Source organism: Epinephelus lanceolatus, chromosome 12 (genome assembly GCF_041903045.1).
Source record: "Epinephelus lanceolatus isolate andai-2023 chromosome 12, ASM4190304v1, whole genome shotgun sequence".
Lineage (NCBI taxonomy): Eukaryota > Metazoa > Chordata > Actinopteri > Perciformes > Serranidae > Epinephelus > Epinephelus lanceolatus.
Genome location: NC_135745.1, coordinates 4,633,065 through 4,645,619, shown reverse-complemented (window position 1 = coordinate 4,645,619; position 12,555 = coordinate 4,633,065). Strand labels below are relative to the sequence as shown.

Genomic DNA, 12,555 nt, shown 5'->3' with positions numbered 1-12,555 from the left:
AAAATGCCAAAACACATAACATTGTTTTGAAATACAGCCAGGACCTCAGAATGTTTTCACGATGGTGACTTTTTGATCTTTCTTTGTGACGATCACAAGATAGAGATAAGGCATTCATGTTATAAGTCATCCATCAGGATGGTATGATTGCATTTATGTGATCTGAAAATACCAACACAGTCTCACTCTGACTTTCCACATCAAAATATGACGTGCAAGGTATCCTGGGTTCGTTGGTTGTTGGATGTTCTGGGATGCTGCGTCAACGTCAGCCTATTACGTACATGTTTTCAAAATATACTTCTGTTTTTACGGAAAAGGTACAGTTTGCATACAGTCTCTTTAAAAATATACACACTATGTCGGTACAACACTGTCAATTGAAGTTTTTTCCTTCAACAACAAATGCATGTAGTTATGTTTAGCTTACATGCGCACGTAGTTAGGTTTCAGCAACAAAAGTACGTGGCTGGGTTTCAGTAAAAAGAAGCTGGAGTCGATCCCACCACACCAAACTGGTCGATACAGCCCTTAATGACACTTGCCGGATCATCACAGGATGCATAAAGTCAACCCCTGTCCCATGCCTCTATGCCCTAGCTGGCATTGCACCCCCTCACATCAGGCGATCCATCATTGCTCAAGATGAGCAGAGAGCACAGGAGGAAGACACAAGGCACCCCCTGCATGGACACACAGCACCCCCACTCAGACTGAAATCCAGATCCAGCTTCCTAGAAACAGTCACACCTCTCCAGACATCCAAGGAATCCGCAAGGACCAACATCTGGGAAGGTGAATGGTTCAGACTCAACGCCTGAGCCCAAGAATGGATGGAGAGAGGAATTCACACCGACTGAATGCCTCGCCAGCGGGCACAACCTCCCATGACCAACCTGGAAGACCCTCAACAGACTACGTGTGGGGCAGGGGAGGTGAAAAGCACTGATGAAAGAATGGAAATATCACACAGAAGACAAATGCAGCTGTGGAGCAGTACAGACCATGTCCCACCTACTGGAATGTGACGATGCCCCCCAGTGCAGCCCCCAAGACCTGGCTGAACTGACTCCATTAGCTGTGACGTGCGCTAGATACTGGCAAAACGACATTTGAGATTGCAAAGGACTCGAAGAAGAAGAAGTAAAAAGAAAAGGGTTTGGTTTTACAATCATACAGGAGGCGAACACCTGCCTCCCGGGTAAAAGTTGGTGGTTGTTGGACTGGCTGTGTATCATGCCGACGTGAAAAGATGGCTTTTTCGTCGGTGTCTGATGCTGGAAGTCACTGACCAAGCGCTAGTATTCAATGTTTTTGGAGTGAGACCAGGTTGAAAACACAGTGCCTTGCAAAGATGGCGTTGCATTGCGTTGCCGCAAAAATTCTGCCTGGTTTAATCGTCCAATATGTCCACACTGGTTGGATTACTACGTAATACATCTGGGATCTGGGAGGTAATAGCAACTACTGTAAGCATTCCAATCACTTTGGTAGCAATTGAACAGAAGCTGGTGGGGATTGTTGCAGCTACTCTAATGCGCTGTGTATCTTGCTGTAATATTATTTTTTGTGTTGTTTTTCCTCAAGCAAAGATGGGATTGAGTGTAGCCTTCAGTCTCTTGAATTAGTCACTATCATTACTGATGTGTTGGCTCACATGCCCTGCCTGCTAAATAATGGGAAACAAACAGCTCCAGAGCAAATGGTAGCAATTATGTACGTCTACTATACCTGAGAAGAGTGAAAGTTCACCCCCACCTCTTGTCTCACTCTGTATTTGTACAACCATCCATCAAATACAATAGATGCCAATAGATTAGAGGATGTGTGTTACTGTAAACCAACAGGCGAGTGACGGAGAGACATTAAATGGCTTTATTGGATGTTATCAGCCTGTTCTAAGGCAACACTGAGTCAGTTAATAATTGACATGCTTACACACTGAGATAGCTGAAACACATGGCGAATAGGTGAAATGAGTTGTAGCTTTGAACCTTTATGATGTGGTTTTGTAGGTTCCCAGAAAGCCAACAGCAAACACTGATAAGGCGTTAAAAGTATTCTGCCACATCCATGATGTGCTGATGTTTCTGTTTTTAGTTGTTTTTTTCTGACAGATTTTTTTGTGGAAAGCTGTTTTTTTAAAGCTATCATCAAAAGGAACAAGAGAGCTGTTAAGTTACTTCTGTGAAAGTGCTGGTCTCTAAACCTTTTCTAGTTTGTGACCCTGTTTGTCTCCAGCAACAGTTAGAGAGCTGTATTTTCTATTGTCATAGATTCAAACATATTAAATATAAATAGCCCCTGTTCCATGAACAATTCCAGGAATTTTTATTTTCAGTAAATTATTTACCTGCAAGAATTCCTGCTAATCTGTGTGATTTGCGTTTCCAGCGCACCTCAAAGTTACCGAAAATTTATTCAAATCAGGCTGATAACGTAGATGATTCGGGGTGTGCCCTCCGCCAGCTTATTGGCTGGTAACATTAGTGCTGGTAGAGAGTTGGGGCTGTTTGTCTCACCCAGCAGCTAAGTTAAAAGTATTTTAAGATATGTGTCAAACTAGTATGCATACAGACAGCTGTCATTTGAGTTTATTAGTAACAATTCATTCAATTTACATGTTAATGCTTGCTGAACACATGTACTGATAAATTATTGGCTTCTTATCCGCTAAGGTTAATGTCACTTACAGTAACGAGTCATGTAGGCATGTGCAATTGGTGTATGTGGAGGAGTTCAGCGTGTGCACAGAAGAACTGATACCGTTAGTGCTTATCAATACTATGGTCTTTGATAATTTAGCCCCGGGGCTAATTTAGTACTAGTTGTAGTTTTGGTACCCATCCTTAAAGGGAAATTTCAGTTTATTTCAACCTGTCTCCTATCGTCCTAAATTTGTTTCAAGTGACTAGTGACATAAAAATAATAGTTAGCATGTTAGCCGTTAGCCTACATACAGCCGGGGCGCATAGTAGTGCCAGACCTGTTAAAACGTAAGTGAACAGGCAACCTTCAAGTGCAAAGTTAGTCCACTAAACAAGCTTTTTTTCCACAAAGACCGCCTCATATCATTAGGATAAATGTCAGAGAACATATAGAAAACGACATGTAAATGTGTTGTCTTACCTTACCAGTGTGGTGCCATGTTTGTTTACCATTTAGCTCTGCTTTCCAAAGCGCAGCCAAAATATCGCGAGAACAAGCAGCGATCTCATACTGTACCTGCACAAGCAGCAACAGCTGCAAGGCAGAACCGGACAGTAGCCTGAAAAGTTCATTCATTTATTTTATGAAAGATTTATAGAATAATGGCTGACTTTTTGCCAGACTTCGACTTTGTGGAGGAGGAATTTGATTTTGCAGAGTTTGATGCCTTATTTATTTGAGCAAGAATAAACAGGTAGAGGACGAGAGAGGAGGAAGGAATAATAATAATAAAGTTTATTTGTATAGCCCTTTAAAACAGCCCAGAGGGTGACCAAAGTGCTTTATAATAAAATAAAACAGCAAAAGAACACCAGTAAAGGACAGCAATAAAAAACAATAACAATAACAATGTCATAACAATCTTAAGTGTTAAAAGCCGTCTTAAAAAGAAAGGTTTTAAGTTTTGATTTAAAAAGACCTAGGTCAGTGATGGTGCGCATGTCAGACATGTTAGACATTTCTGTTTTCCCAAACACAATACACTCTGTCTTGTCTTCATTAAGATGTAGGAAGTTGGATGACAACCACTGCTTAATGTCGGCAATAGCATTAGTCAAACTCCTATGTGCCCCGCTTCCCGTTAGGCCCAACGGTAAATAAATTTGGAGGTCGTCCGCGTAGCAGTGGAACGACAGATCGTGTTTCGCTATAATTGAACCAAGCGGCAGCATGTAAAGAGAGAAAAGAGTAGGGCCGAGGATCGACCCTTGTGGTACCCCACAGGAGAGAGAGATGCTCGAGGAGGACAGGTCACCAATCATTACTGAAAAGCTTCGATCGGTTAAGTAGGAAGTAAGCCACTTAAGTGCGGTGCCACTGATGCCAACATATTCATTAAGGCGAGATAGCAGGATCGCGTGGTCCACAGTATCGAAGGCCGCTGTGAGGTCTAGCAGTACTAGGATCATAGGGCATTTGGCATCAACAGACAGAGCAACGTCATTGTGTACCTTCAGCAAAGCAGACTCGGTGCTATGACGAGATCTGAAGCCAGACTGGAATTTGTCAAAAATATTGTTGTTCTCTAAGAATGCTTGCAGTTGTGTGAAAACAACTTTTTCTAGAACTTTGGACGAAAAGGACAGATGGGAGACAGGTCTAAAATTTGATAGAATTGAGGGATCGAGTTGAGGTTTTTTAAGGAGAGGCCGAACCACAGCATGTTTCAGGGCTGCCAGGACAGAGCCAGAGCTAAGAGAAGAGTTAATAAAAGTCAGTAAGGAGGGACCAAAAATATTAAACACCTCTACCAACAGTTTAGTAGGAATAATGTCCAAGGGGCAGTTTGTGGGATTCATATGTAGCACCACTTTTGTGAGAGTTGAGATGGAGACTGGTTCAAACTTTTCAAACACAGCAGAGTGTGGTGGAGCAATGGACAGATCGACATTTGAAATGCTACTGGCAAGTTGTCTGACAGTAATAACTTTGTCAACAAAAAAGCGAAACTCTCAATCTCAAACTCTCACAAGTGCTGATTGAGGCATCAGCCAAGACAGAGGTGCATGGGTTAACAACTTTGTTGACTGTACTGAACAAAACTCTGGGCTGATGACTGTTCCTGGAAATGACATTGGACAGATATTGACATTTAGCCTCTTTCACAGCCCTTTGATAGTCAGTGAGGCTATCTCTTAGTATGCCCCAGGATACATGTAATTTGTCTTTTTTCCAACAACGTTCAGCCTGCCAGCAGCGTTGTCTGAGGGCACAGATAGAGTTATTTTTCCAAGGGTCTGCTTTCAGTTTCGCTGAGTTATGTCGTAATGGGGTGATCGAGTCCAGTATCCTAGAGCAGGTGGAGTCAAAGGAGTAGAGGATAATGTCTGGGGACAGAGGATGCATCAGATCACTGGATTTGAGAAGCTGTGATCCCATGAAGGCAGTGGCAAATTCTCCAGCTGTTGAGGAGGTGAGAATGTGGCGTTGACAAGACTGGGCAAGAGGTTTACAGGCTACAGGAGGGGCTGTGAACTCGAAGATAATGGGCAGGTGATCTGAGATCGCAGTGTCAGACATTTCTCTAATGGAGATTGAGAGCCCATGGGAGATAACCAGATCCAGGATATGTCCAAGATGGTGAGTTGGTTGATCAACTGATTGAATTAAATCAAAACACTGCACTTGCACTGCAAGAGGTTTTTAAAATCCGTAGCAAACTGGTCAGAGGGACAACAAACATGGATGTTAAAATCTCCACAGATCAAGAGTTGATCATGAACAGAAGCAGACTCTGATAAAAACTCTGAGAACTCTTGAATAAAGTTCTTATTATATTTAGGTGGGCGGTACACAACGGCTGGCTGCTGCAAGGCTGCATAGCTCTGGAGATTGGTGGTGTACCTGTGAATGCTGTGCCCCAGTGCCCACAGAAGAGGAATGCCTCTGTTGCAAGAAATGGGACCGGTTGCAGCCTTATTTTCAAGGTCTGGATGTGACCGAGGACGAGACACCTCCACCTGGAGTAGTATCCAGCTGGGCTTTATCTAGAGCTCGCGAGACATATTTTGGCCGCACTTTGGAAAGCAGAGCTAGAGGGATAAACAAACATGGCAGCACACCGGTAAGGTAAGACAACATATTTACATGTCATTTTCTATATGTTCTCTGACATTTATCCTAACGATATGAGGCGGTCTTTGTGGAAAAAAAAGCTTGTTTAGTGGACTAACTTTGCACTTGAAGGTTGCCCGTTCACTTACATTTTAACAGGTCTGACGCTACTATGCGCCCTGGCTGTATGTAGGCTAACGGCTAACATGCTAACTATTATTTTTATGTCACTAGTCACTTGAAACAAATTTAGGACGATAGGAGACAGGTTGAAATAAACCGAAATTTCCCTTTAATCAAAACACAAACGAAGTGAAGCTTGTAGAAATAAAATAAAGTTTGCAGCCACACTGGCACGGAAGTACAAAACGCTGCAAGCGTATGTTCCACCAATCAGTGTTCTCAAGAATTCCGAGTAATCTAAAAAGATGACAAATAAGAAAAAGTCTATTATTCATCTGTCATTAAGTAAAGGAGACCCATCTGAGGATTATTAACATGCAAAGCTAAATATCTGTCAGAATGTGTATATTCTGTGCTGCTCAGTTATTGTTCCAAAGCTCACTTCTGTCTAGAGATATGAGGAAATAATAAAAAAAAAAACAATGCTGTTTTCACACTCACAAGAGGGTTAAAAGTTTTATCACCAAATGGATGTATATGTTTGTGTCAGCTCATTCTCATTCCAAAGTCGTCAAATACTGTCACTTTGTCAGCGATTTTGGCATCAGACACCAACGCTAAAAGCCATCTTTCACGGCAGTATGATACACTGCCTGGCAATCTCATTTTGTAACACAGCCAGACAGAACCTTTTGCAGTGTTATGATACGGAGCTGGTTTCCCGCATGGCACCTAACGTGGCAGTATAGATACGCAGATGGATGGCTTCAGGTATGAAACACTGCCTGTGACAACGCAATATAAGGAGCTGGAAAGTCCCTACAGGGTGGGTGGGAGTGGTGGTGGATGTGCCTAGCAAACCCCGGACTTGTGCCCAGCACAGTGTTCACTTACTGTATGAATGTAGAGTTAAACCATGATAAACCTTACCACATGCTTTTGTTGCCTGAAACTAACAACATTTTTTCTGTCTTGGCTCTGTCAGTAATTCAGAAACAGAATTCCAAAATATATTTTCAATCAATAAAACCATAATAGATGAAAGACAGTCAACAATAAAAATAGCAGACCTAAATGAAAACCTTTCTTTTTGGACAGACATTAGGACATGAACATGTCCTGCAAATAACACATCAGTATGTCACTCTTTTTCCTCTCCTCCTTCTAAATACTGTTCTCTGTCTCTCTAGCTCTTTTCTTGGATATTGTTGTGTCTATTTCTCTAGTGTCCACTGCAAATCCACTAAATATAAACAGTCTATGGGCAAGATACGGGAGTGACACGTCAAGAAGTGCAACATAGAAGTGCAATCAGAAGCAGAGTAGGTTGGGTCTTGCCAAGAAATGCCAGTAGCGAAAGCAGCAAGCAGAATAAACTGAAGGATTAGTTTGTGATGTCATACACAAGTGCTTCCCTTGTTTACATGCCTCGGCGTGGTGCTGACATCAGTCACATTACTTATCCTCAGTTTTATTATCCTTACATTTATCCAGATCTCTGCAGAAAAAATGTCTGCTGCACAGATTTTCCTGGGAAAAATAGTCTGTAACTTTTGTGGACGCTACAGTGCTACTCGGTCAATTAATCAGCTTCACTACTGAAAAGCTACTTGACCTGGAAAGTAGTGACTTTACCACCACGCTACTGAGAAATGTAGGTAAGTTAATAACGTGACGCTGATGTCCAACACTGTATGTATTATTATGCACATGTATGCATGTATGTACAATGCTATACCTAGAAAGAATGTTGAATTTGAATGATTCTGCCAAGCCTAGACTACACTTAATACGATCGTTTTTGTAAAATAATTTCTTTCCACAATCTCTGTGCATAGGAACTACCATATGGTTAATTAGTTCCCTAATTAACTACATTTTTACCACCCTCCTGGTATAGATAAATAAATATTATTTTCTCACCGAATGAGCTGTCTCCTGATGTCTCCTGACTGAACTGATATTGCAGCCAACTCTTGCCCAAAGAATACAACAATGAAGTGATTTTTAAATGTGCCAAGCCCAAACTGCTGGAAGCCAGTGTTGATGAAGGGCAGTAATGAAAAAAAGAAATGACTGTAATGATTTGTGTACTGCAACTTCCTCTGTTAAAAAAGGTCACTACCATCATCAGTAGGGCGACAGTTACACCACAGCATGTGTAGATTTTAAAGGGATGGATAATTGCCTATTACGACCATGATTTACTTTCTGATGTAGGTAATATAGATCTGATTCCTCATTTTATCTGAGCTACTGTTGTGGGACATCTCCAACACACCAGTCGTCACTTGTCCTCACATCCCCCACTTGCCAACACACACTTTCAATGCATTGTTTAAAGACTAAGAGAGGCCACTTCACTGCACAAGTGTCCTGACCTGACCCTCGTCTCTATATGGTTAATGTCCTCAACACCCGTAAAACCTCAGCTTTGTTGCACCATGGATTATATTGATTAGAAAAAAAGAAACACATTTAGAAAACTAATGTTAAAGCGAAATAAATGAAATATAGAATTACCTTTTCTTTTGTAATTCAGCAATAAACTAGCTGTTGCACTGCATTATAACCAACTCTGTTTGCAGTTTAACACAACTAGCGTAGCTCTGCCACATGTCAAGAAATATACAATCCAACAACTTCAAAGATGTATTATGTAGGCACAAGCTTGGGATGTTCAGCAGTCAGCTGGGTTTTGTTCAGATTTATGACAAACAAGGCTGCTGCTGGCCATTTGGGTGTCCTTGGTGTAGTTGCTATGCAGTGTGTGTTTAGTCCTTTGACTGGAAAGGCAAAGTTCAGTGTCCAGGTTCTACACTGTGGCACGATGATGTGGCCTTCAGATAGGTTGGAAAGTGTGGTTTTTGTCATTATTGTGGTGACTTTGATAAATGGAGCTGTAGTGTGGGGGCAGTGAGGCCTCCCACTGTGAATCCAAAGCCACAGCTAGAATCCCTTATCAGTGAGTGTGCCTAAAAAGATACTTGGGGTTGCAGTTATACACTAAAGCACAAGTGAGAACAGACACTGTTACGTGGCCTGTATAAACATAGCAGCTTATCTGTTCTGTTAAAATGTGTCACAGATCACTGGAAAATGTGGCTAAAAAGCACCCTGATTAGACTGGATGCACATCTGCAGCCATGCTAGCAGTTTGATCAGACTGTGCATAGGGACAGCAGTAGTCAGTTCCACCATATCAATTTAGTGCTCCTTCCCAGCCGATGTCTCTATGTGGGGCCCATGTGGGTAGTAAATGAACTGAAAAATGGGCCCTATATGGGATTGTCCATCACTTCTATATTGGCCCCATGCCCATGCCATTGGTGGTTCTACCCAAATGAGCCCCACATGGGATATGCCCGGGCTACCTGGGTATCAAGTGGGTATGGGGCCAAAATGGACATCTTATCTGGGGCCCACTTGGGTAAAACACCCACGTGGCATAAGGTCATTATGAAACCCGTGGACAATCCCATATAGGGCCCATTTTTTCAGCTCATTTACTACCCACTTAGGCCCCACATAAAAATGTTAGCTGGGTTGTGCTGGATGACTAGAACAGTAAGAGGATCACTAAGGTTTTTACAGTTCATTTTGGAAGGAACATAAATGTCTGTACTACATTTGCGGCCCATCAAATAGTATTGACATAATGAACTCTGAAATAGCTCAAACAAAAAAAGTCAAGTTTATGCTAGTATCATCTACAGTGTGGCACCTTTTGCTTTCACTTTTGCCAAACCTCAGTAGCAGTGGCTAGACTCCCTAGCAAGGCTTGCTATTGATTCCATAACCAAAAAAGTAAAAGTCTCAAAGTAAAATTAAGAATTTAATGAAGACAGATTAGTTTGTTCATCTCCGACTCTGCAAAGTTAAAGTACCAGATATTCATAAACATCCCACTGCAGAGTAGCCAACTTGTGGTAAAATACATTAATTGAATGCTTGTTTAAACCTATTAATAATGTTGATGGGCTACCTAATGCTTAAACGGCCGTGTTAGTTTCACTATAAGAATCAAATATATTTTGCAGATCCAGGATGTTTTATTTATTTATTTATTTTTATTTTGGTTGCCAAACCCTGATCTTGGACATGACAGTCCAAAATGTAGTGCCAATCCCTGCTGTAAATATGCACTGTAGCCAGGCTGACTGAGAGTCACAGCTCTATTGAGTCTTGTATTCCTTTAGCCCTTAGCAGTGATGATTTTATGAGCTTTTTTAAAGACAAAATTCTGAGACAAAATTCATGACCTCCTGCCCTCAAATGGAACCAATCTGCCCTCAAACACAGCTGTAAGACCTAATATATATCTAGATAGCTTCTCCCCGATTTCTCTTCATCAAGGGAGAAGGGGTGGGATGGGTCCTGGTGATGGAGATGGGCCCCAGCACTGGAGGTGGGGCCTGAGGCTGGAGCTCTGCAGCCAGACCCTTCAAAATTTCATGGCAAACCACCCAGTCATTGAGATACTTTGTTTCATTTTGAGCCAAAGTAGTGGAGCAACCAACATTGTCATTGCTGTGCCTACCAGACCATTTAACAGTCTCAGCTTAAAAATAAAGTCTACCCTTGTTAAAAAATAGTGATTTGTGCTTATGCAACATTTTTCAGAGAACCTGTTTAGGTGCTGGACAAAGATTTCTTCTTACAAAAAGGTGCAGAAAGACAAGCAGGTGCAGTCTTTTAGCTTTGGTCTATCTCTGAGCTATGTTTCCACACAGTATTGTGTTGGATCTTTGTGTCCAGTCTTAATGGTGGGCCTCTAGGCCCCTATGTGCAAACGGATACGTAAATCTTTGAGCTAGCCACCATATTACTTTTACAACAATGGCACTTGACCTGTTCATAATCACTGGCCTGCCTTCCTTCCATTAGAAACCTGCTTTTTCAGTTGGCTCAAGTGGCTCTTTCTTAAGAGTAAACATGCACATCCTTCAAGACCTCTGCAATCACTAATCATCTTTTGGAGGACAATATAGGCTTTTAGTAATAGGTGCTATATTCAAAGAAGTGGTCAGTCTCTGCAGGACCTTAGCACAAGGCTTTGAGGCAACTAGCTGGCTGTGAATAATGCTTTTTACCATGACACAATAGCAATGGCTAAAGCAAAAACACGTAATGATACATTATCATTTCTTTGTAGGTGCTGGGTGCTGACTCTCATGATGAACACTGTGAAGCAACAGAGTAATATAGTGATATAGAAAACAGCTGACTGACATTATCTGGCAGTAACGCTGAATTTTCTTAAATAGATAATATACTATATTACTGCATAAATAAACTAGAACTGCCACCTTGCGGTTGTATGTCTTTGCAAACCCGTAAAGTTGCAGATACAGTTTATGTCTATGTCTGTGAAAACATGGATGTTTCACACACAGAAGATCTATACAATCAGCACAGTTTCAAGATTCACACCTAAGATTAGTGTCACCAACTCAGTATCTGACCAAATGATTCCACTTTTGCTCCTGAAATATGACATTGTCATCCAAATGAAATGTCATCATTTCATCATTTTATACTAGACATTTGTGTGAAATTTTGCCATAATTAGTGCATGAATTCCTGAGTTATAGCCAAAAAAGTCACAGTGACCTTGACCTTTGACTTTCGACCAACAATTTCTGATCAGTTCATTTGTGAGAGTGAGTAGATTTGCAGAAATTCTCTTGAGATATTGTGTTCATGAGAATGCAACACACTAGGTCACAATGACCTTGACCTTTGACCACAAACATCTAATAAGTTTATTGTTTATTCCAAGTGAATGTTTATGCCAAATCTGGAAAAATTCCCACAAGGCATTCTCGAGATATCACGTTCATGAAATGAGATGTGTGCAAGGTCACAGTGACCTTGACTTTTAACCACCAAATTCAAAGTAGATTTTTGTGCCAATTTTAAAGAAATTCCCTCCAGATGTTCTTGAGATATCTCATTCATGAGAGTAAGAGGGATCCAACATCATGGTGACCTTGACCTTTGACCACAAAAGACTAATCAGTTCATCCTTGAGGCCAACTTTAAAGAAACTTACTCAAGGTGTTCTTGAGATATCCCTTCATGAGAATAGGATAAATGCCAGGTCATGGTGACCTAGGACCACCAAAATTTTATTCCATTGTTGAGTCCAAGTGCACATTTGAAGAAATGCACTCAAGGTGTTCTAGAAATATGTTTTTTTAAAGCTGAAAAGAAGCAAAGCAGATATTTCAAACGCATGCGCTTCAGTAGTATGGGTGGGGGAGCGGCTGGGGTGCACACGACCTGTAAGATCAGCAAGAGTTATTATCTCTGTAACCTCTACAGCTGCATCCATCTCATCCACACTTGTATTAATCACACCTACAAAGCTCTTATTGAGCACAAGACCTCCTGCAATAGCAATAGTTTTACTAGAGCCCTCCTGAATAGATTGATACAAAATAACATCATGGACACATTAGATGAAATTGCCATACATTGTAGCAAGATACAGACTGGGTTACTGTAATTCTATGCTTATGTAAAATGAAGATTTAGTTTCCTTTTTTTCAAGAGCAGGGTTATGTCAGGTTCATGGCTAATGACTTTATTAGAGGAAACACATAAAGATACTGTAGACACATACATTAAAAAAAACAAATGAAGCCAGAAGTGAAGTTTGCATTC

The 12,555-nt window shown here is 41.2% G+C and overlaps 1 protein-coding gene across 7 annotated transcripts in view; it reads left to right on the top strand.

Annotated features, from left to right (window-relative positions):
* Nucleotides 1–4,801: 4,801 nt before the first annotated feature.
* LOC144465062 (uncharacterized) overlaps nucleotides 4,802–12,555 on the top strand; it is a 226,475-nt gene continuing 218,721 nt past the window's right edge. For 5 of the 7 annotated variants that reach the window (XR_013492419.1, XM_078172885.1, XM_078172887.1 and 2 more), the window contains exons 1-2: nucleotides 4,802–5,289; nucleotides 5,492–5,778. Coding sequence is in view for 5 of the 7 variants with exons in the window: in XM_078172885.1 (XP_078029011.1) it covers nucleotides 5,254–5,289; nucleotides 5,492–5,778 (323 nt within the window). In the remaining 2 variants the exon portion in view is untranslated. The remainder of the gene's footprint in view (nucleotides 5,290–5,491; nucleotides 5,779–12,555) is intronic. The other 2 variants (XM_078172889.1, XR_013492420.1) reach the window with 2 other exon arrangements.